At 40.5% G+C, this 25,498-nt stretch overlaps 1 protein-coding gene across 3 annotated transcripts; it reads left to right on the top strand.

Moving 5' to 3' along the window:
- Nucleotides 1-313: 313 nt before the first annotated feature.
- Nucleotides 314-22,002, top strand: LOC141523390 (gametogenetin-binding protein 1-like). 3 transcript variants are annotated; one of them, XM_074236538.1, is made up of 6 exons: nucleotides 314-878; nucleotides 1,508-1,626; nucleotides 2,078-2,169; nucleotides 2,517-2,685; nucleotides 17,957-18,096; nucleotides 21,728-22,002. In XM_074236538.1, the coding sequence occupies exons 1-6, from the start codon at nucleotides 430-432 to the stop codon at nucleotides 21,776-21,778; spliced, it is 1,020 nt and encodes a 339-aa protein (XP_074092639.1). In that variant the 5' UTR covers nucleotides 314-429; the 3' UTR covers nucleotides 21,779-22,002. The 3 variants fall into 3 exon arrangements, with proteins under 3 accessions (XP_074092639.1, XP_074092638.1, XP_074092640.1); XM_074236537.1 differs by having other exon boundaries at nucleotides 2,075-2,169; XM_074236539.1 differs by having other exon boundaries at nucleotides 315-878; nucleotides 2,075-2,169; nucleotides 2,529-2,685.
- The last annotated feature ends 3,496 nt before the right edge of the window (nucleotides 22,003-25,498 follow it).

Genomic DNA, 25,498 nt, shown 5'->3' with positions numbered 1-25,498 from the left:
CATTCATCTATCTATCCCTTCATTCCTCTATCTATCCCTTCATTCCTCTATCTGGTTATTTTTTTTTCTGTCAATACCGTCATCCTTCCAATCTTCATCTGTTTATCTATGTATCTATGAATCTAGCTATATTTGCCAATCTATCTATCCATCTATCTTTCTAATCTATCTATCTATCCATCTCTCAGGTGCTTCTCTAGATTCCAGGTACTTCTCTCCTGCTCCTCCTGCCTGTCCTTAACCTCTGATTCTTCTCCCTGCCCCCCTCCCCATCCCTTGGAACTTTTAGAATCTCTGGTAGGTTCCAGTTAGAGGTTAAAGTTTGAAAACTCCCTCCTGTTCTGAAGCAGTTGGGTCTGTATAGCAGTAGTCCACCATCCCTCAGCTTCTTCTCTTTGATTCAACCACTGTCTCATCTTCCCACCAGGGATGGAGCATCCAAGCCCAGCAATTCCCAGCTCCAGTCGATCCTCAGTACTTCATTTCTTCCGGAGTCTAGTAGGGGGGAAAAACAGTCACCAGGACTCTGACCAAGGCCTGGTCTTAGGCAGGGGTCAGGAACAGGATGTCATCCCACTGATGGGTACAGAAGAGGCCTCAGGACCTGGCCAGGAAGAACTGGTCCTTCAGGCCAAAATGTCCCGTGTCCTCCATCTGCCAGGACCCAAGGGATCTCATCATCAGATGGACGTAGCAGGACTGGGTATGGGAGACTCTGGCATCCGTGCCTCATCTGATCTACAAGAGGATGGAATCCAGGGCTCTGAGGGGAAGCTAGCACTGGCAGTTGCAGGTCAGGGCCTACCCATTGACCTATTGGAGAAAGAGGAAGAGGAAGAAGCTGGAGAAGCCTCAGGAGATATAAGGACTGTGGGCAGGTAAGGAAGGGTGGAATATTTGGGGATCTGAAGGAATCAGAGTGGCCTGAGAGGAGCAAATTAGATTAGAAGATCAAGGACACTTGGGTACCTGGCTATCACTCTGACACTTAGCCTAAATCTCTCCCTGTTCCCACCAGTTTCTCTGTCGAGTCTACTGAAGTTTATCCAATTCTGCTCCCATAGTCCAGTCTCCTTGGCTTTGTCATGGACAGTTTCTGAGGAGTGAAATCTCAGGGTCCATCTTTGGTCTGACTTGACTTTAGTAACCATTCCTAATTTTCTGGGAGTATAGCTCTAATTTCAGCTCCTTACTTGCTGCTTTCTGTCCCTTAAAAAAAAATCAAACTAATCCTCACAGCAGATGTGGACAAAGTGGGAATCTCAGTGTGGCTGAACTAAGTGGTTATAGCCCTTACCAAGAAGATTTAGGCTTCTTTTGATCCTTTTACCAAAAGTGTCCACAGATAAGAGGAGGACTACTCAGAGAAGGGAATGTTTTTTAGGGGTTTCAGGGAACATGACCTGTACCTTCTCTGCTGCTTCCTCTCAATCCCCTGTACTGTCTTTTCATTACAATCCTCTATCCACACTTCCATCCCAGCTTGCTAACTGTGCTTTGGGATCAGGGGGCTTTTTGCCCAGGCCATGTGCAGGGAAGATGAAAGCCTCCCAATGGCCATGGGATCCCTGGAGATCAGCCCAGAGGCCTTCACTGCAGAAGAAGAGAAGGAGTGTCTACTCCAGAGTGAGTAGGGATAGCTGGTGGGGATGGGAATGGGGAAAAGAGATAAAAGATCAGAGCTGTCTACTTTGAATTTTTTAAAAAATGGTTTTTTTGGGGGGGATATGTGGGACACATCTGTCTCTCTAATTCTAAGGAAGGGGGGTGAGATTTGATACCAAAAGGCTAAAGATGCAGAAATCTAACAATCCTTCCCATTTCCAAAGACTGCAAATAGAGTCCTGTCCTCTCAGAGGATGGGGGGGGGCATGGTTTGTGGAGAAAAATAAGGGGTTACTAAATGATTAAATAAACAAAAAAGACAGATAGAAATTGAATTTAAAGAACCTCTTCCTTTCCTAAGTAGGACTTAGTATAGGACTTGGGGTCCCTATTCTCCTATATCCCAGTCCCCTATTCCCTCCTTCTTGGTTTGGGGCTATCCAGATGTGATAGGTACTTTTCTCCACAGAAGACCTTAGACTGGGCTCAGTCAAAACTGAGGGAACTCCATGGAACCGACTCCTCAACATGTACAAGCAGCTTTGCAAGCCGGCAGCAGTTAAGGTCTGAAAGGTCATGAAATAGCACAAATGGGAAATGGAGATGACCGAGCCTCAAGCCCTCTTTATAATATCTCCTCTCCCTAGTCACTCACACAGTTGTCTTGACCACTACACTTGGCTTGAGTCCCGGATCAGAGGTCCCTTTTCCTAATGTCTTGGCTTTTGATAATCAAGTCAAATCAATAAGCATTTATTAAGCTAGCTCCCACTACAAAGCTGGCAATTTCCTTCTTTCTTGCACGTATAGAGTCCTGTCCCACAAGCTGTCATTTACTTGATGACTAACCACCCTAGTAGCTGACTTCTCCCACCTCCAGCTTAGGATCCCTGGAACCCTATACCCCTCAGTTCCCCCCACAGGAAAGCCTGACCCATCAGGAAAGCGAGGAGGACACAGAAGTAGAGGAGGAGGAAGAAGGTAAGAAAGAAGAGGACAGTTCTTTCAGTCTCAGGGTCCATGGCTTTGCCACTCTCCAGTCTCCACTACACAAGACTTTCAAATCTACAGATACAGTGGGTGAGTATCCTCCTCCTTTTCTTTTCCATACTTTCCTCCTTCTCCTAGTGGTGCCTCAAAAGATATCCACACACATTCTGATCCTGAAGACTCCAGTACTTCTTTCAATTTCCCATTTTTCCATCCTTGCCAGGTATTTGGCATATGGTGACAGGATGACATCGTAAGACAACCTGGATCTAATCCTGACTTGATACTGCCTCACTGGTTAAACTCTGTCAGTAGAATGTACGACATAACACAAACCTTAAAATGGTGCACTATGGACTTTTACTGTCACCTTCCCTCTCTTGACAGGCCTCAGTTTATATTCAGCCTTGAGATTGAACTAAGCTGTCAGCGTTGCAATGGCAACTCCCTTACTTGGCCGATAAGGAAACTGAGGTCCAACTATTAGGTGGTAAAGCAGATCCTCTGATTCGAAATCCAACATTATCTAGGGTTCAGATTTCTCTGGGGCAACAGTGAGTAGAAATGGCAGCTCCCTTCTAGGCATTCAAGGGGTAGTTTTGATGCTTGCATCTAGGGCATTGTTGCCCATATTTCTGAAGAGTGGCCCTCTGGGTCAAGAGGCTATTCTTTCACTCTATTGGCTGTGCTATAATAGATCCAAGCTTACCTTTCCTTGAAGAATCCAGTCTCTCCAATCAACCCACCAACCAATCAATAAATATTTGGTCTGGCAACCAACCTGTGTTCTGGTGATACAAAGAAAAAGCAGGGGCGGCTAGGTGGCGCAGTGGAGAGAGCACTGGCCCTGGAGTCAGGAGTAACTCCTGCCTCAGACACTTAATAATTACCTAGCTGTGTGGCCTTGAGCAAGCCACTTAACCCCATTTGCCTTGCAAAAAGCCTTAAAAAAAAAACCCAAAAAAAAATTGTTCCTTGCCCTCCAGGAGCTCACATTCTATATAAGTACAATGGAAAGAATTACAGGATAGATGAAATGGTGCTCTTTCAATTCAAGTTTTATACTTGTCTGTCAGTAATGTGTCTTAAATCAAGTCAAATTATGAAAAACAAGTCAAGAAATTGCTAGGATTAATGTAAATTTCAAGAATTTCATGTCTTGAGACAAGGATTTGTGTGATTATTTTCCATCACTCTTCTCCCAACTCCCAACCCCAGGAAATTTGGAAGGGCAGGAATTCTTAATTTGTGTGTGTATGTATATGGATTATGGAATCATTTGGCAATTCAGAATTATGATTTCAAATGTGTAAAATATGAAGAATTTGCAAAGGAAACCTATTATATTGAAGTACAATTATCAAAATATATGTTTTTTTAAAGTTTACAGACCCCCTTCCCCCAGACTAAGAACTCCTGCTCCAGCATCAGAAGATTCCCTCCAGGACTGCATTTGCATTCACCTCCTTTCTTAGCAGCTCAGGGTATACATCTATCCAGAGAGTCTTTTGTAGTGTTAACATGGTACAATAGGGGAAAAAATCCCACCAATTCTGGAGTCCAGAAGACCTAGGAACAAATCTCTTTTCCCAAGTTTACTACCTATGTGACTTGGGGCAAATCTCTTCACATACCTTGATCTCAGTTTCTTCATCTGTAAAAATGTCTGGATTAGATGACTTCTGAAAGTTTCTAGATGTAAGGTCCTTTCAGTGTGGTCATCCTTCAAACCAATAGAATTTTGTAAACATATCCCTTCCTTTCAATCCTCTACAATTATGAAGTCATTTCTGTAGTTAAACCGTATACCACAATGTATAACAGTATTAGGTCCAGAATAAGTTTTGAGACATTTCTTATTTCTCTGGCTTGAGAAGAAAAACCTGGAAAAATATATGCATGATCTCCCCTCCCCATATAGTGAACCTCATTTCCCTTTGAGTATGAAGTTCACAATAAAAGAAAATAATACATAACCTTTGAGAACTAAAAAAAGGAACCATTTTCTTTCCAAGATCTAAAGCAATTCCCAGTCAAAAGTGGTCATAACTTAACAGGAAGTTATTTCCTTAGGTTTCCTAAGGTTCCTTGATGTTCCTGGCAGGTTTCTGAAAAAGAAAAAGACAGGGGAGTGGGAAGGAAGAATTATGCTCCTACAGGCTCTGTGCTCCTAGCAAATGTCCTCCAATACATGTCAAGGCTTATTCTGTTGTAGTTCCTCTCTTCCACCATCAGAGGCCTTATAAAGCTACTGACTTGCATTTTCTCTTGGAATAGCGATCTCGCATTTTCTGGTAGAATAAACTTTCTGTTTGTTGGTCAGGTTTAAAGTCAAGTCAATATTTCTCAGTCTTTAGATGTGGAGGGGTAAAAACAATTCTCCCCAATGTCATCAGGGTTTCTATCTCTTGACAATCTCTAGTAGCACAGAAGTTTTTCCAAGGAAGAGAAAACCAACAACTTCCTGGGAGACTATCAGGAGCAGGTATAGTGTTTTCATATCTTGATATAGTGCTTTCAAATCTCCTCTCAGAGGAACTTGTTGGAGAACTGAAAAGACACCCCCCCACATGCACACACACACACACATTTCTACTCAATTATTTTTGTTATAGAGACAGTGAGGCATAGTGAATAAAGATCCAACTCAGAAGAATTTGAGTAGCTGTGTGGTTCTGGGTGAGTCACTTAGTGATCTAGGTAGCTCTCGAGGCTAAAATGTGGAGTAGAGATGCCAACTTCCTTTAGTAGAGGGACTTTCTCAGGTAGGGGAATTCCCTGTTTCAATCCAATCCAATCCCAAAGCTCTACTTTATCTTTCTTAAGCACCTGAGCAGAATTACTCAAATCATCTAAGGCTTTCACCAATTTCCACCAAGTGGGGGGGGGGGGTAAACAAGAAACTGCTCTTTATTTTTAAAAATTCAGTTTTATTTATGTCTACATTTTCTCCCTCTCCTCTTTCCTCCTCAACATTGAGAAAGCAAGGGGAAAAAATGCCATGTTATAAACATGTATAGTCTAGCAAAAACAAATTCTTGAATTGGCCATTCAAAAAGAATTCATTTGCACTATTGAATTCTTCACTGGCAATAGAAGGTACCTTTTGATCATCAGTCAATAACCATTATGATGATCAGAGTTCTAATCTTGAAAACTGTCATTTTGCATCAGTTTAAACAAATAACAGTCCTATATTTTCTGTTATGTATTCTTTTAGGAAATAACCACTTATTCTTTAAAAGGTATGGAGGTTCTCCAGAAACAAATAAGCTAAGATGCATCTCCCTAGGATTTCATTTAATTCTATTCTTTTGCTAGTGTTGAATGGGCAGGCAATACTCATCCTTACCACAAGGTGTCACCAGATGCCAAGATGAGTTGTGACAATAGAAAGTGTGTTTTGGGGGTGAAATCTGGGAAGAATCTTTAATAAGTAGCTGAGTTGGCTAGGGTTAATTTAGAAGTGTGATTTGGGGTCATTCCCTTTCTATTCTGAACCCAACTTTCTCCAGTTGAAGGGATAGGAGGTAGTTAAATGAAAATGAATTGAGATCAGAAAGTCCCATTTTCCTTTACCTTCCTTTGTCCAACACATGATCTGCCAAAGAAAGGGTAACTACAGGGTAAGCCTTTCTCATCCCACCATATATTAGGCCTATTTTCTGTTTTTTTCCCCAAGCTTACTAGGCTTCTAGTGAAATCTTTTTTTTTTCTTTAGATTTTGCAAGGCAATGGGGTTAAGTGGTTTGCCCAAGGCCATACGGCTAGGTAATTATTAAGTGTCTGAGGTTGGATTTGAACCCAGGTACTCCTGACTCCAAGGCCGGTGGTGCACTATCCACTGCGCCACCTAGCCGCCCCCTTTCTTTTTTTTTTTAATTTATTTTTATTAAAGATATTATTTGAGCTTTACAATTTTCCCCCCAATCTTGCTTCCCTCCCCCCACCCCCCCCCACGGAAAGCACTCTGTCAGTCTTTACTTTGTTTCCATGTTGTACCTTGATCCAAATTGGGTGTGATGAGAGAGAAATCATATCCTTAAAGAAGAGAAGTCTAAGAGGTGACAAGATCAGACAATAAGATATCTGTTTTTTTCTAAATTAAAGGGAATAGTCCTTGCACTTTGTTCAAACTCCACAGCTCCTTATCTGAATACAGATGGCATTCTCCTTTGCAGACAGTAGCCGCCCCCTTTCTAGTGAAATCTTGGGAATGATTGAATTTGCTAGCTTATTTGAGGAAGGGTCAAATGTTGCAGGTCAGATGAGAATAGAGGCTTTATGTTCATGACAGGACAATGCAGTCATAAGCCTGTGGAGGAGGGCACAGAATGCCCAAATCTCTGGGCCAAGCTCCCACAATGGCAGAACTTGCCTGGTGATCTGGGAAAACAGCTTGCTTAATACTGAATTCTGCGAGTTTTTGGAGTACCTTGGTCTAGGGAAACAGCATAGAGCATGGAAATAGTCTGTACATAGTGTGTGTGGGGGGGTCTCAGTCAAATGTACCCTGCTGTCTGCATATGTATGCTGTCTGCATACTTGTAGCACCTCTCAAGCTTCCTCAGTGTGTATGGTCAAGAGAATATATATACAGAACCTTAGTCTTCAGTCTACCCATCTTACAATTAGAGAGACAACCTCAGAAAAGGGAAATGATGGACCCGAGTTCACAAAATGAGTTGCCGGCAGAGCTAGCCCTTTCAAGCTAAAGCATCTGACTCTCAGTCCAAGTTTCTCTTCTCTACTTGACTTCTTGGATGAGTATATAATGGATTTATGGATATTATGGATATTATGCTGATTGACTGAAGTGGAGGTGGGAGGCAGCAAAGAGCCTAGTAAGGAGGGGTCATTAGAGACTGGAAGAAACTTAAATGGGTTTGGTGCCTTGTTCACATAGAACTCAAAGGTCATGGGCAAGACCTATGCCTCAGAACTAGGGTTAAAAAGAAGCAGCTATCAATGGCATAGAAATAAATGGTCCAAAGCCCTGGTGGTGAAATCCCAGACAGCTTTGTCCAGCATCTTTTTCCTATTTCTCCTCTAGTCTTTTGTGACTAGAGAGTTTCCCTAGGAATGTTTGAATGGAAAGGGGCATAAAAGTAGGGAGACCAGAGAGGGATATCCAAGAGTGATAATTTGATGGCTAGTTTAAAGAAAGGTTGTATCTCAATCTCAGGATCATCACCAACTCTACAACTGTATCCCTCTAGCTCCAGGCCTTTGGGCGTAGAGGACTGGAGTATCTTGTGGGAAGAACCCTGAGGGAGAGACTTAGGGTGAAGGGTGTGTGCCTATCTGATTATCTCTGACTTTCCTTTCCATTATTTTCCCTTTGTCTCTATTAGAGAGCACTCATTCCCCAAACTATCCCTATTAGCACAGTTCAATGAAGAAAAATCTGGAAACCTGGGTTTGAATTTCAGTTCAAGCACTATTATTACTGAGGTTATTTTCAGGTTCTCTAAACTAGAAAATAGAGATGATATTTACACAATTTATCCTATATAGTAGTTGTGAAGAAAGCTTTAGAAATAAAAGTTGCAGTGATTACCATTATTATATTTTTCTCTTTCTTAATGGGGTTCAGATAGAAATGATTTTAGTCATTATAAATTTCTATGAACTTCTGCATAGGTAGATAAATTTAACTTTTCATTGTAGTTATACTATTAGGATGTAATGTACACTGACCATCAAAGTCTCACTGAAAACATCCTTGATACAGTTCTACCAGCAGGCAGATTAACAGGGAAGATATGGACCCTATCTTAATTACACATGATTTGGATTTCTTTTATTGTTTCCATATTTTGAAAAGTTTTCATTGCACATAGCTTGGAAATTTTGAATACTGAGGATGATAACATCTATTTAAAACAAGTTTATATGGACCAAAGTTAGGTTCAAGTGGTTGTAGGCAGAAATACAATCTGTGATAATGGTCAAGTTCAGGGCAGCTAGGTGCCTCAGTGGATAGAGCATGGGCCCTGGAGTCAGGAGTACCTGAATTCAAATCTGTCCTCAGACACTTAATAATTACCTGTGTGGCCTTGGGCAAGCTACTTAACCCCATTTGCCTTGCAAAAAATATATAATAAAATAAAAAATAAAAAAAGATAATGGTCAAATGCTGGTGTGTTTTATTGGTTAAGAACTACAGGTTATTTTGAGATTTGTATTTCTAATAGGAGAATTTGTCATGTTCCATGAAATACAGTAATCTTTTGAAGTAAAACTCTATTCACCAGGTTATTTCTTGCTAGGTATTTGGAAGGTGTGTTAACCTTTTACTGCCTGCATTGTGCAATCCCCACTATTTTTTTCCTGTATTATTATTTGTATTAACTGTAAAGTCTGGGCTTCTTAAAATAACTCCTTTATAGTTCATGGTGGCAGTGACTTAGTCAAGAGTTGTCATTATACAGAGTGAAAGGAGAGAGAAAATATAGTATATGGTAGTGGGGAGGTATGGATAGAGAGAGTTGCAATCAGCAACGGCAATGGTGAAAAAACATGGAAATAGCTTTTGTGATGGACTTATCATAAAGAATGTGATCCACCTGAGACAGAGCTGGTGGTGTTGGAACACAGAAGCACATTTTTTTCTCTTTACTTTATTTCTCATGAAGGTCTATATTTTTTGGGGGGTATTATGTTTACTCTTAAACAAGAATATATTTAGTAATGTATAAAAAAACATCATTTGTACAAAAATAAAAATAAATAAATTATTTTTAAAAAAAGTTGTCATTATAAACTACTCTATTTCCAGAGTCAAATCCACCAAATGACTCAGTCATTTTTTTCAATGCTTCTTTGTTAAGTAAGTATTGTTGGCTGAGTTCATGTTAATGCCATCCAAAGGGGGGCCTTTAGATTCTACTCTTTGCCATTTTGTTGGCTTCATAACTTCAAAGGTAAATCACTTTTGATTAAATTCAGCATGGTATTCTAATGGCATGATTGTTGATCTGAATGTCATGGGCTTAAAGAATTTCTATCAATCCTCTTTCTCCTTTAAAAAGTTATCTTACTTTTCTCATCTTTCTCATTGGAGGTCTGATATAATTAGTTCTGATACAAGAAGCTATCCTACTCATCATTTAATCTTTTAAATTCTTTGTTCCACAGAAAAGGACAATGTGTCCTTTCCAATGGAAAAACAATGTAGTCCTTTTTCCAATACACCATTTTGAAGGGGTAGTCTGGAGGATGAGGAAGTCTAAGAATCCACAGAGACAGATGCAGAATAATCATGAAAACTTGCTTCCAAAAAAAAAAAGGCTGCTATTTTGTCTAAGTGACTAAACTAGCTGCTTTTTCTAGTTGGCATTATTAGACTAAAAGCTCAGTCACTACAGGTTCATTCTAAGAATCCTAGGTCTAGTTCCAACAGCTAACAAATCAACAAGAGTCATATGTAATCTCCTCCTGTTTCCACGTGATTTTGTTCTCTTTGGCTATTCTGTGTAGTAAGATATATTTCATTCCATGCAGCTTGGAGTTTCTGAATACTGAGTATGGTGATATCTATTAAAAATATTTTGTGAATCAATGCTTATATCCAGGTAATTGTGGGAAGGTCTAGAAAAAAATAATTGGTTTCAGTATAGTACCTTGGGGAATTTGACCAAGATAACTTGAGAACTGTATGTTGGGGTTTATCCATCTTTTAGTTTTTGCAAGGCAATGGGGTTAAGTGATTTGCTCAAGATCACACAGCTAGGTGTCTGAGGCTGGATTTGAACGCAGGTCCTCCTGACTCCTACACTGGTGCTCTATCCACTTTGCCACCTAGCTGCCCTGGGGTTTGTCCATCTTTAAAGATGACATCACAGGATTTGATTTAAGTGGGGGCAGAATTGCACCAAAGTCTTTCAGCCTTAACTATTTCTTCCAAGAATCAGCAAAGTCCAGTGAACTGTATAGTAACAAAATTTGATATACGATGTTAACCACTAAGTCATGTTTTGCTAAGTATCTGGAAAGAGCTAGACACTTATAGTCCAAAGGGATGTGTTTCTCAGTCCCCATTTGTTTCTTTGCATATTGCACATGGATCACTTAGTCTACACTCCTTAGGGATGTTCAGATGGTAGTGATCTGGTCCTAAATTACCATCATGAACCCCTTGATTGTCACAAACCATTAAGCATTGTTGAGTTAACTTCTTTATATTTGTTGACATATAGTTTTAAGATTTAAGTTCATGTATTTTACTCACAGAAGGCCTTTCAATTTCACTCTTAGATCTTAGCTGTTTCATAAAATCTATGTGATAAATCCAATGGCATATTCATATTATCAGCTTTTACTTTTATCTGGTAAAATGATGTCTGTATGTAGGTTTTAGATCTATTCTGTGTGTATTAAGAATATCTATCAAGCTTCTTTTTTTTGAAGTGAAAGTGCTAATCTTTCCATAGATGCCTTAAGGTGATAGAACCAATGTTTCATCAATATTATATGACTTTTTTGTTAGGGATATTATTTTTTTATTTAAAATTTCTTTATTCTGAATTTAAACACACAAAAAAGAAACATTTCCATATATTTATCAGAACATAGAAGATTCTATATAAAACTATAAATCTCTTTACATTGTATTTTTTAAAAGCATAGAAGAAATTCTACATATTACTTTTTTTTTTGGCAAGGCAATGGGGTTAAGTGGCTTGCCCAAGGCCACATAGCTAGGTAATTATTAAATGGCTGACTGGATTTGAACTTGGGTACTCCTGACTCCAAGGCCGGTGAGTTGCTCACTACATATTACTTTTTGAACTCTTTACTTCCTGAACTTGTTCCGATTTTTTTTTCCTTTGAGATAATAAAAAAAAATTACCATGACAAATTTTTTTGGTATATGTATTGCTAATCTACCTTCTTCCTATGACCCTCCACCTTCAATTAACTGTTAATAAGGGGGGAATTTTTGTAACAAATAAGTATTATCAAACAAAACAAATCTATACAGTAGCCATGTCCAAAAAGACTTGAATACATTGTGCATATTGTGTCCATCCTTTCTCAGTTAGGAGGTAGATATCCTACTGCTTCCAAGGACCTTTGGAGACATGCTCCTTGGATTTAAGAGTTCTTGTCTCTAAGAGTTATTTTTCTTCACAAGGTTGTTGATCTGGTATAATTTGTTCTCTGAATTCTGCTCACTTTGCTCAATTCACATCACCCAGGTAGAGATTCTTTATTTCTCTGAAATAATCTTTTTTTTTTTTTATCATTTCTTATGACACAATATACATTCATTTACAATTTGCTCCACCACTGTCTAATTGTTTAACTAGTGATCTAAGTTACTTGTTTTGATTCTAGTTCTTTTCCTTTTTTCTTGATTAGGAAGTTTGTTTTATTTGCAGTTATTTCCTCCTTTCTATTATCCTCCATCTTAATCATTCTTCTATCCATGCTTATTTCTCTATTGAACTGGATTTATTTTTACATGCCTATACCATATTATTGGTATTTGTATTCTATTTTTCCTTTGTTTCAGATAGGAATGAGATTCTTATAAGCTCCCCCTGCTCTTTCTTCCATGAGTGCATATTCTTTAAAATAGTTTTTATACTGCCTTTCCTCTCTTAAGCCCTCAAAAAAAGGATCAATCAATGCCCTCTCCCTTACCAAGACCTCTGTTTTTCCTATTTATCTTCTTCACTATCTTTTGAAGATAGATATTAAGACTCTAGAGGGACATTTATTTCTTCTCCTCCTATCAGAATGTTAGTTTCATCTTACAGCTTCCTCCAGTTGACCAAATACATTTATCATTCTGGGTTTTTCTGGATTCTTGTGTTTGTATTTCAAAGTTCCTTTTCAACTCTGATCTTTTCAACCAGAATTGCATGAAAATTCTCAGTTCCATTAAAGATCCATTTTTGGTTTTGCCCTCTATACGATTATACTCAGCTTTGTCGGACAAGTTATTTTTTGAAAGTGATTGGTGGATTCTCTATTCTGTCCTCTGTCTCTTAAAAGATCTGGGAAGTTTTTATTTATTATTTCTTAAAATGTAGTGTCCAGTCTTTTTTTAAACCATAGTTTCCAGGCAACTCAATAATAATTAAATATGCTCTCCTTGCCTTATCTACTATAAAACAGTGGATAGAGTGCTGGGCCTGGATTCAGAAAGACATCTTCCTGAGTTCAAAACCAGCTCCAGACACTCAACTCACTGCATGACCCTGGGCAAGTCACAACTTCTGTTTGCCTTAGTTTCTCACTTGTAAAACAGGGGATTACAACAGTGTTTACCATGAAAAATTGCTGTGCTATAGTGCCTGGCACTCAGTAGATATTATGTAAATATAGTTTTCTAAATCAGTTTTTTGGATATCATATATTTTGCATTGTCTTCTGCTCTTTTTGCTCTAATACTTTTTTTAAGGCAATGGGGTTAAATGGCTTGCCCAAGGTCACACAGCTAGGTAATTATTAAGTGTCTGAGGTCAGATTTGAACTTAGGTACTCCTGACTCTAAGGCCCCTGCTCTAATACTTCTTGCTTGCTCATGGAGTCAACGATTTCTGTTTGCTTGACTTAATTTTCTTTTTTTTTTTTTTTGCAAGGCAAATGGGATTAAGTGACTTGACCAGGGCCACACGGCTAGGTAATTATTAAGTGTCTGAGACCAGATTTGAACCCAGGTACTCCTGACTCCAAGGCCAGTGCTTTATCCACTGTGTCACCTAGCCACCCCTTGACTTAATTTTCAAGGAGTTCATCTCTTAGGCAAAATTAACCATTTTTTCTAAGTTATTTATTCTCCTCATTCTTTCTTTTAAAGCTTTTTTTTTATATTTCTTGCTTCATTTCTTCTAGTTATTCACATAGTCCTTGTAGAAAATCCACTTTTTCTTTTGAATTGCAGCTTGCAGCTTTTATGAAGCTGGATTTGAAATAATTTTTGATACTGAATGATTTTTTAAAAAATTTACTCATCTCTTCTGATTTTGTTCCTGAAATAGAACCAGATTCCATCCATTGCTCCACTCTTGGATGTTGTGATCTGCTCTGCTTGGTCTTTCCCTGGGTCCCTTGTATCTTTCCTCCGACTTCTTCCTTTCCAGGGTTATATTGACCAGATAGATCTTTTTGGTTCAGTACTGGATCTTCTGTTTTTTCAGGACAGAGTAGTAGGTAGCTTAGAACTTCTGGACTCATGCTGTCCATGTCTGAGCACTATGGCATTACACTTGTCTAGACAACAATTGGTCTGGCTGTTTCCTGCTGCAATTCTCTAGGGCTTCCAAGGTACCCTTTTTGGGCCTTTCTAACCACCCAGAAGTGGCTCTTTGTGGAACACTGGGCCTGGAGTCAGGAAGAAATGAGTTTAAATTTGACCTCAGATAACTAATTGTGTGGGCAAGTAAGTCAGCTAACCTCTATCTGCTTTAGTTTCTTCAACTGTAAAATGAGGGAAATGATAGTGCTTCCCTCTCAAGGTTGTTTGTTTTTGTTTTTTTTTTGTTTTTTATTTTATTTTTAATTCTCATTTTGTCCAAATGTTTTTTTTACATTATTAAAATATTCTTGTTTAAGGGTAAACAAAATACCCCTCCCCCCATGAATGTAGACTTGCTTGGGCAATAAAGTAAAGGGGAGAGAAAAAAATTAAAATTAAAAAAATAATAGTAATAATTGTAGGTATGGCCAAGTGGCTCAATGGACGAAGCACCAGCCCTGGAGCCACGAGCACCCGAGCCCACATCCAGCCCCACAGACCCAACAATCACCCAGCCATGTGACATGCAAGCTACCTGATCCCCACTGCCCTGCAAAAACCAAAAAGGAGAAAAAAAAAGACCCAAAATAAAATAAAATAGTAATCATAGTAGGGGTGGCTGGGAGGCAGACAGAGCATTGGCCCTTGAGCCAGGAGCACCCAGGTCCAAATCCGGCCTCAGACACCCAAAGATCACCCTGCTATGCAGCCCCAGGCAGGCCACCCAGCCCCATTTGCCCTGCACCCTCCCCCAAATAATAATAATGAAAAATGTGCTTCAGTCTTTGTTCCAACACCAACAACTCTGTCATGGGTGCATCACATTTTTTATGATAAGTCCATCACAAAAGTTACTTCCCTTTTTCCACCATTGCCATTGCTGATCGCAACTCCCTCCATTCATAATTCTCCACTACCATGTACCATATTTTCTCTCTCCTTTCACTCTGCTCTGCTGTAGGGTAGCTGAGTGGCACAGCAGACAGATCCCTGGCCCTGGGGCCAAGAGGTCCCAAGCCCCCCTACCACCACTTTAGGCCCAGCATCCACCTGGCCCTATGGTCCGGGACAGGCCATCCAATCCCAGCCCCTTGCAAGATGTAAAAAAGAAAATGTGTTATATATGACCACTCTCCCCCCATGGTCCATCCTCTCCTCCATCACTCACATCACCCCCCCCTTCTCCCTGTCTCCCCGGGTCCTTCTTACTCCAGATGCCTATACCCCATTGAGAATATATGCTGTTTCCTCTCCTAGCCACCTCTGATGAGAACAAAGGTTCCCTCATTCCCCCTTGCCTCCCCCCTTCCATATCATTGCAATAGCTCATTGTAATAAAGAAAAAAACTTATTATATGAAATATCTTGTCCTATTCCCCCTTTCCTTTTTCTTTCTCCCATTACATTTCCCTTTTTTTCTATTGACTCCATTTTTACACCATATTTTATCTTCAAATTCAGCTTTCTCCTGTGCTTCAACTATAAAAGCTCCCTCTACTTGCTCTATTAACTGAGAAGGTTCATATGAGTATTATCAGTGTCATTTTTCTATACAGGAATACATGCAGTTCATCATCATTAAGTCCCTTATATTTTCCCCTCTCCAATCTCCATGCTTCACCTGAATTCTGTATCTGAAGATCAAACCTTCTGTTCAGCTCTGGCCATTCCAAAAGGAACATTTGAAATTCCCCTGGTTCATTGAAAGTCCATCTTTTTCCCTGGAAGAGGACATTCAGCCTTGCTGGGTAGCTCATTCTTGGCTGCATTCTAAGCTCTTTTGCCTTACAGTATATTGTATTCAAAGCCCTACAAGCTTCTAATGTAGTTGCTGCTAAGTCCTGTGTGATCCTGACTGCAGCTCCCCGATATTTGAACTGTGTCCTTCTGGCTGCTTGTAATATTTTCTCTTTGACTTGGGAGTTCTGGAACTTGGCTATAATATTCCTAGGGGTTGGTTTTTTGGGATCTCTTTCTCGGGGGGATCAGTGGATTCTCTCCATTTCTATTTTGTCATCTGCTTCTAGGATATCAAGGCAATTTTCCTGCAGTAATTCTTTGAAAATGATGTCAAGGCTCTTTTCCTGATCATGACTTTCAGATATTCCAATAATTTTTAAATTATCTTTCCTAAGTCTGTTTTCCATATCAGTTGTTTTTTCAATAAGATATTTCACATTTTCTTCTAATTTTTCATGTTTTTGGTTTTGAAGTATTGATTCCTGATTTCTGATAAATTCATCAGTCTCCCTGAATTCTATTCTTTGTCTGAAGGATTTGTTCTCCTCAGAGAGCTTTCTTATCTCTTTTTCCATCTGGCCAATTTTGCTTTTTAAAGCATTGTTCTCCTCCATAACTTTTTTAACTGTTTTATCCATTTGACCTAAGCTGGTTTTTAGCATGCTATTTTCTTCAGTATTTTTTTGGATTTCCTTGACTAAGCTGCTGACTTCATTTTCATGTTTTTCCTGCATCTCTCTCCTTTCTTTTCCCAGTTTTTCTTCCAACTCCCTCATTTGATTTTCAAAGTCTTTTTTGAGCTCTGTCATAGCCTGAGCCCAATTTCTGTTTTTCTCGGAGTCTTTAGATGTAGGAGCTTGTGTTTCCTCATCTTCAGACTGAGTATTTTGATCCTTCTTGGGCTCATATGCAAAATATTTCTCAATGGTCTTCCTCTTATTTCTCTGCTTGCTCATTTTCCCAGCCTGGGCCTGGTTTTGGGGTGCTTCCTGAAATTTTAGGACACTCCCACAAGGGTCTCAGTGTGTGAGGCTTTATCCTCCCTCCTGGTCTGTGAATGACCATATGTGCCCCCCCCCTCTGCCACAGGGCTGAGGTGGGGGGGGCCCTGCTATTCTATCGGGGGGCCTAGACTGGGATCAGGATCTGAATGTGGTCAGAGCCCCAGAGTCCTGTTCCAGGGGCAGAGGACAGAGCTCTGCAGTCTCTTTCTCTTCACTCCCCTCCCTCAGCTCAATGGGCTCATGCCCTAGAGGCTCCTGCTTACCGTCTCTGCCTGCTTCTGTTCCTGTATCTGGGCTGTGGAAAGACCACGTTGCTGGCTGTGTGCCCTGAGGGCTGGGCTCCACGTGCTCGCTCTGGTAGAGGTCCCCCGCTGTTCCCCCACTTTGTGCCCAGTGCTCCCCGGGGTGCAGCTCAGGAGACTCCCCTGCTGCTGTGAGCCGCAGCTCCCAGTGCCCTGGGGCTGCCTCTGGGAGGCTGAAGTTCTTTCGCTCTGGCAGGCCACCCCTCTGGTGGGCTGCCCCTCCGACCCTGGGGAGCAGAGCCTTTCTGCTCTTTTCCAGGTTACCTTGAGTAGGAGAACTGCCTCGCTGGTTCCCTCTGTGGGTTCTGTCTCTCAAAAGTTTAGTTAGAGTCCTTAGTTTCAAGTTTTATCAGAGAGCACCTAAGACTCGATCCCTTCTTGTTGCCATCTTGGCTCTGCCCCTCAAGGTTGTTTTGAATATCAAATGAGATATTTATAAAACACTTTGCACAGTGGTTGGTACATAGTAGATACTTTATGGTTTCTGTTGATTTGTTTCAGTCCTGTCCTATTTTTCGTGAGAAAAGTCTTTATAACTCCATTTGGAGTTTTCTTGGGAAAGATACTAGAGTGCTTTGCCATTTCCTTCTCCAGCTCACTTTACAGTTGAGGAAACTGAGGCAAATAGAACTAAGTAGCTTACCCAGGAACACACAACTAGTAAGTGTCTAAGGCTGAATTTGAATTTGAGTCTTTCTGATTCAAAGTCCAGTGCTCTATCCATTGTAACCCATAGCTGTCCTAGTAGAGTCTTAACAAATGTTTATTTCATCTATCCACATTATAAACACTAAAAGCTACCATCTCTTTGGGAGTATTACCCCAATTGAGTTAGATGTGTGTATGCAAGCACACAAACATACACATTCTTTCATTGGGTTGGGAGTTGACTCTTTTTGGCTTCTAAGGTCAACAGTAGTTTTTCAATGGATTTATTTATCATTCCTTAGTTTGGTATGAACTTTAGTGGTCATATTGGCTAGAAATTCAAGAGAATGTTGGTACTAATAATGATGGTAATGATGATGTTAGTAATGATCATGATGGTGATTATTTTCCTCCAGGTTTTGTGGAGACTGAGCTTAAGAAGCTTCTGGCAGTTCAGAGGGAGTCTCGTCTCTGGAAGACTGGTGGTCAGGAAGGTCGACAACTTCTGATCCAGCCTGAGGTCACCTTGGAAGAGGCAGGCATTGTGGATGGCCAGGTATGGTCTTGTTCAATGGCTAGTTGCCTTCTAGATATCAAGGAGATAAGTTTGTCAGGAATCCCAGAATTCTAGAAGATTAGAGCTGAAAGGAGCCTTGGTGATCCTCTTGTTCAACCTGATGAACTAGGTAGTTTTGTAGGGCTTCGATTCTCTCTACACCCCTGTTCCCACAGTGTGGGGGCCCAGAACCAGTACCTACCTGGAAATCAGATTTAGGATCTTGTCCTGGTCCTGTCAGTGGCTAGCTGTGTGACTTAGGAAATTACTTTCCCCTCTTAGGGCTTTTACTTTCCTTACCAATTAAATAGCAATGTTAATACTTGTCATGCCTCTCTGACAAGATCAAATTGAGGTGATGGATTTAAAAGTGCTTTGGAAAATGAAGGCAGGAAAGATCTTTACCAAGAACACATTCCAGTTTTCCTCCTAGTCCTTCCTTCCTGAGGTCCATTCTCTTTCTATTAGTTACTTAGTTATTCTGGGGGGGAGAAGCATCCTCACTCTTATATCTTTCCCAATATATGAACACTTTTACACATAACCTGATAGCCCCCTTTCTCCCTCCAGAATTGTAGAGACCAAATTGTGGGTGGCCAAAAATCTGTAGAGGGATGAAGTTCTGGTTCTTTGAACTGAGGAAACCAAAGCCACTTCCCCTCGTTACTACTGAAGTCAGGAAATCAATAAATGTTTCTTAAGTATTAGACACTGTGCTAAGTCTTATGCCTTAGCATATTCCATAACTTCATATATTCCTACACAAGAAACATAGAAATTGTCACAAGTCATTGTGATCCATTTAACCCATGGTTTCATTGCCAACAAGGGTCCCAAGGGAGTGGATGTGGGAAAGTTTGTTTGTGACCCTGAAATATCAACCTTAAGGATTAGGTGGAGTCCTGTTTCTCTTAAACTTGTGTGTGTGTGATATAATAGGATCCTGAATTTTGACATGAAATATATTTCAAAGACCATGATGTCCAGCCCCTTCATTTTACAGGTGAAGGAACTGAGTCATAGAATCATTAAGGGACTTGTCCAGGGTTATACAGCTAGCTAGTAAGCATCTAAGGTAGGATTTTAGGTCTTCCTGACAGTGACCAATTCACTCTGAAAGGCTGTTCAAACCTTTTTCAAGCTCAACATCTATCCATCCATCCATCTATTCATCCATCTATCCATCCATCCATTCAACAAATAATCTATTTCTATCTATAAAACCTTGACATAATGGGAACTACCTATATGTAATAATAGGTAGGTGAAATGAAGAAGAATCTTCTTTCATTTGTCTTTTTTTTTTTTAGATTTTTCAAGGCAATGGGGTTAAGTGGCTTGCCCAAGGCCACACAGCTAGGTAATTAAGTGTCTGAGGTCTGATTTGAACCCAGGTACTCCTGACTCCAAGGCCAGTGCTTTATACACTACACCACGTAGCCGCCCCCTTTCATTTGTCTTTAAGTTGCATCCCTAAAATGTCAAAAGGGTTCTCTCGTTCCAGTATTGGGGACTAGGTCCCCTTTACCTTGTTCACACTGTTGATGAATTTTTAGATTTCAATTATGCTGTCTCTGGAAGGCAGCTGCTCTATAATGGAAAGAGCCATGGACTGAATGACAGGGGACCTGGGTTTTTATCATGTTTTTACTGGCTATATGGCATTGCTTATACTTCTTTCTTCTCAGAGGCTTCAGTTTAATCCTTTGTAAAATGTGTGGATAGGCCAAAATGAGGGCCTTTTCCACGGCTAAAGTTTTATGATTCAATTGTTTTCCAATAATAACTCATTGAGTAGCCATGAGTAAGGCATTTTCTTTCACACACATTTACCCTTGTACAAAGTCAAAAATCTCTTCTCTTCTCTCTCTCTCTCTCTCTCTCTCTCTCTCTCTCTCTCTCACACACACACACACACACACACACACACACACAGAGTCTCTCATATTGGCTTACTTCTTAGTTTTTCAGGGAACTGGACTATTACCCAGAACTGACACTAGGGGTAGGTGACAAAAGTTTTTCTCTAGACAGCAAAGTATAAAGGGTGTAAAATATGGTTATTATAAATGCTAATTCACCCTCAACTGAATTTTCCTTATATTTTTGATTTGTAAATTAATTGCAAAGTTGATTTGAAACTTTTATCCAGGGTTAAAAATTTCTAGTTATGGCTCTGTTATAACCCTTCTTCCTTATGGTAGACTCCCAGCTTTGATCATTAAACCTTCAAAAATCATTCTCAACTCTTATTCATTTGAAGAAGAATCTGACTGGAGTCCAAAGGAGATAGTACCTTCTTCCTTCCAGTTTATACAGTCTAATATTTTGATTCTGGTCAAACATACTTATTTAGGTAAATTTCTCCCCCAACTCCCACCAGTTTAAATATCAGAGCTGTAGTCCAAGGAATTATACTAATAACATGATTATGAAAGGTGTTAGATGAATATGGAGGTAAAACCCAATTTCACATACATACAGTACTGACTTTGAGTGATAAGGTCACCTCTGGGCATCTTGGGAAGCCTTTAAAAGTATATTTTTGGTGCAGCTAGGTGGTGCAGTGGATAGAGCACTGGCCCTGGAGTCAGGAGTACCCAAGTTCAAATCTGGCCCCAGACACTTTGTAATTACCTAGCTTTGTGGCCTTGGGGAAGCCACTTAACCCCATTGACTTGCAAAAAAAAACCTAATTAAAAAAAAAGTATATTGTCCTCATCCTCATCTCCTTCTACCCTTAGAGATACCAAGAAATGGATTGGGTAAGATGGTCCTTAGCTTCAGAGGCATACTGAGAACCTTAGAGAGAAAGTGACTTCCCTTTGATTTCCTTTTAAAGGCAGAGGCAATACTGGGTATCAGGGGCAGGATAAACCTGCCCTCCCTGTGCTTACTTTGGCTCCCCACCCATACTAATGAGGTAAGGATGTGAGTCAAGGTAATTAAGGTGGAGATATGGGGCATGGAGCAGGTAAGGAGTCAATCACATGATGCCTCATTTCCTGGCAGAAGTCTTCCCTCTTGACTGTCTGTTGTGTCCTATAGAATTCTCTTTAAGAGTAGAAGGAGATGAACACAACATACTTTTTAAAATTTTTTTTTTTTAGTACAACATACTTTTTAAAGACCTCCCAAGATGCCCCCGAGGTGGCCTTCTCTGATACTTACTAGTTATATTACCTTGGGCAAGTCATTTAATCTTAAGTTTTGTCATCTGTAAAAGGGACAATAATAACTAAAATATTTAATTGATTCTGTTTCTAACTTTAATTATATTTATAATCCTGATCCTAACTCACAGGGTGGCTGTGAAGTTCAAATGAGAGCATGTGCTTTGCCAACTTTAAATTGATATATAAATGTCAGTTTTTATTATTACTGTTCAGATTCCTACATGACTGGGAGTGGAGCCATTTCACTCCATAAAATTGGGTGGTTTGGAATCAAAAGGCGGTAGGAAAAAAAAGGAGGTTGGGTTAGTGGTTAGGGCTGGGAGGGAGGAAAATTGGATAGAATAGTTTGGTGGGGAGGCAGGTGAGGGAAAGTAGAGTTGGTAGGAGGGGCATGTGGGAATTAGAAAATGAGAAGGTAATTGAGTCTTCCTGCCTCTTTCTCTCTATCCCACTAGCACTTGATCCTGGAAGAAATGGATGAAATGGGAAATTGGCCCCCAGACTGAGACCTGGTCATGGTTCCACTGAGTCTGCTCTCTCCCTCTGCAGACACCTCAGATGGGGAAGGAATCAAGAGGTGGAGTTGGTGCTCATGTCTGTGTGATGGACCTAGGTGATATGGTCCATTTGTTCTCCTGTCTAGGGCACATAGATGGTCCTCATGCTCAGAAGGTGCCCCTCACCGAGCAGACTTAGCCACTATTATTATTAAAAATCCAGATTGACTTTGCATTTCATCTCCTCTCTGGATTTCTGACTTCTTTCCCTTAATTTAATTGTTCATGGGGAAGTTCTTGCTTGGTTTATTGATCTTGTTCTCTGACCTTGCCCTTAAGGCAAGTCTTCCTGAAGTCTCCTAAGCCCAGGTTGGGAATATGAGAATTCAGGGAAGAAGCAGGAAATTTGGAGACTATGCACAGGGGTATTAGGGCAAAGAGTCAAGAAGTTTGGGTATATTGGAAAGTGACCTAGTCTGGAGGGACAGAAGTTCAATTCATGTCACAGCTCTGCAATTCACTAGCTTGAACATCAACCTCCTCATTTGAAAAATGAGGTGTTGCAAATAGATGACCTGTATGTAAGGTTTCTTCCAACTCCAGAATTTTGTGATTCTGAGAATAAACAAAGTCAAATCAGGCAGCTCCCACCCATCAAGGATTGCTCCCTGGGAAGTTTGTCCCTAAGGTGTTGTGTCTCAGACCTTTCACAGTTGACCTTATAGTCTAAAGCTTCTAGTGGTCACAGTAGACAGGTGGGGCCAGGAGGATCCGGGAATTCTCCAGCAGGAAGTTCCTGCCCAGGCAGAACTGAGACAAAGCCAGGAAAACCACCCTAGGCCCCTGGAGACTAAGTTGAGGCTATTTTTCAGGACCCCTGCCCACTGTGAGGGGTTCCCAAGGGGGAGATTGGAGACTCCCTGGAGTATTGGGGTGCAGGGGGAGAATATACCTCTGAATGGTGAAAATGGAAGCCTTCTGTCGTAATGTTGGTGTCATCAAAGTCCTAGTTATTGCACAATATATTGTGTGTCTTGGCCCCATGGACATAGAATGTGAATGGGACATCTAAGCAGTGGTTGAGGAGGTGGACCAGAGGGCCTCAGCTTGTTAATCCCTCCTGAAATCTTTGTAATAAGGTTGACTGCTAATTAACGTGTGTTTCTCTAAAAGAGATGGATCTTCACCCTAAGCCAGGTAGGGTAAAGGTGGGGAATCACTCCAAGGAGCAGAAGAGTCATAAGATGATGACTCCCTTGCTATGTAAGCAAGTATTAAGTGATTTACTCAAGGTCACACTAAGTATCTAAGATGGAGAAGGGGATGAATATGTATTTTTTCCCAACGATATACAAATATAATTTTCAACATTAACTTTTTGCAAAATTTTTTGAGTTTCACATCTTTTACCCTCCCTTCCCTCCTCCTGCCCTTTGACAGTAAGTAATATGATATTATTCAAGCATAATTATGCATACATATTTCCATATTAGTCATATTGTGCAAAAAAAAGGATCAGAACAAAAAGGGAAAAAAAAGATGAGAAAACTTATAAAACAAAAACCAAACTTTTAAATACTGAAAATGGCATGCTTTGGTCTGTATTCAGACTCCAGAGCTCTTTCTCTGGATGTTGACAGCACCTTTCATCCCAAGTTCTTTAGAACTGTCTTTGATCAATGCCCTGCAGAGAAGTGCATCAGCCCTTCATCCCACAGAGACATTCTTAAGAGCCTATTATATGCCAAGCACTATGTTAAGCACTATGCACTTTGCACATTTTTGTTAAGTTTAAAACTAAGTCTTCCTAATTCCAAGTTTGGCTTTTGAGCAGGGAAATTACATCCAACTTTCTTCTACCAAAGATCAACAACTCCATAGTATTCCCAAGCAGGAGTTGCTGGGGTTCTATTGGGATTTATGATTCTATGAAGAGGGTTCACTCCAGTATGGACCACCATTTTCTAGGCCTCGAATCAGTTCTCCATTTTGGGAAGACTGTCCACTGAACCAATGGAGATGGGACAAATAGATTGATTTGGGGGAGTGAGATTTTCCCATTGGGAGAGTTATCAAGTTGTACCTCTTTACCCACCCTCTTCCAACCCCACTTTCAAGAGTGGATTTTTTTTCCCCATTGGATGAAAAGAAACTTGGTAAGCTATGCCAAAAATCTCTATAATGGTTTCCAGATTCTCATACCTGCCAACTAAAGAGGGCTGTATGATTATATTAGCATGAATCTCTTATTAGTCAATGAGGTCACTCCCCTCCCTGTGCTACCCTGGGATCTCCCAGCCCCATGATCAGATGACTCAGAGCTGTGGGATCATTGCCTGGCTGGCTAATTATTATTGTTTAGTTGGAAAGAGTGGGGTGGTAAGAGAAGAGTCTCTTAGAGGGGGATAATAAGGACACCTAAGATTAGACTTTACAATACTCTTCCCCCTTTACTGCCCACTCTGCCTTGGTTTCCCTGGAGGAGAGGAATTTTCCTATCATCCTGGCTCAGTCCTGGCTCCAGGTTTTTCATGTCTAGGCTGGTTTAGGGATTAGGTGAGGAATACCCATGCCCAGATCCCCTCTCATAATAGCTGGAAGACAGTGGAATTGGGGTAAGGCCAGCTCTGCTGCTGTCACTCAGGCTCCTGGGCCTGCCTTAGGCACAAGCCCGGCTCATGGCAGTGCCATTAAGGAAGGGCTTGGCCCTGGACTGAGAGTTGAGAATCCTAGGGTGCCAGTGGTACCAGTGAATAAAGAGTACTGGGTTTGGAGTCATGAAAACCCAAGTTCAAATCTAGCCTCAGATACTAGTGTTGTGACTCTGGGCAAGTCACTTCACCTCTGCCTCAATTTCCTCATCTATAAAATGGAGATCAAATTCAATCATTGTAAAATGCTTAGCTGCCTGACACTATCTAAATATTAGCTTTTATTACCAGTATACCCTGGTGCAAATGGTGAACTAGGTAGTTTCATAGGGCTTTGATTCTCTCTACATCCCCGTTCCCACAGTGTGGGGGCCCAGAACCAGTACCTACCTGGAAATCAGATTTAGGATCTTGTCCTGTCAGTGGCTAGCTGTGTGACTTAGGAAATTACTTTTCCCTCTTAGGGCTTTTACTTTCCTTACCAATTAAATAGCAATGTTAATACTTGTCATGCCTCTCTGACAAGATCAAATTGAGGTGATGGATTTAAAAGTGCTTTGGAAAATGAAGTAGTTTACAAGTGGGAGGTAATAGTGGGCAACTAGGTGGTGCAGTGGATAGAGTACTGACTCTGGAGAAAGGAGGACCTGAGTTCAAATTTGACCTCAGACACAATAATTATATAGCTTTGTGACCTTGGGCAAGTCACTTAATCCCATTACCTTGCCAAAAAAAAAAACCCAACCCCAAAATTGCAACAAAGGTAAGCTTTTGCAGGGAGGGTTCCTTTGACCGTCTCTTCTCTGGGGCTAAAGAATCTAGCCTTGTATATCTGTCTCTGGAAAGATCAGTTCTCATTTCCTTCCTTTATTTTTTTTTTAGGTTTTTGCAAGGCAAATGGGGTTAAGTGGCTTGCCCAAGACCACACAGCTAAGTTAATTGTTAAGTGTCTGAGACTGGATTTGAACCCAGGTACTCCTGACTCCAGGGCCGGTGCTTTATCCACTGCCACCTAGCAGCCCCTCCTTCCTTTATTTTTGAAAGTCAATTCTTAGTGATACCTTTTGCTTATATTGCC

The sequence above is a fragment of the Macrotis lagotis genome, chromosome 5 (genome assembly GCF_037893015.1).
Source record: "Macrotis lagotis isolate mMagLag1 chromosome 5, bilby.v1.9.chrom.fasta, whole genome shotgun sequence".
NCBI classification, from domain to species: Eukaryota; Metazoa; Chordata; class Mammalia; order Peramelemorphia; family Peramelidae; genus Macrotis; species Macrotis lagotis.
This window is presented reverse-complemented; position numbering and strand designations above follow the sequence as displayed.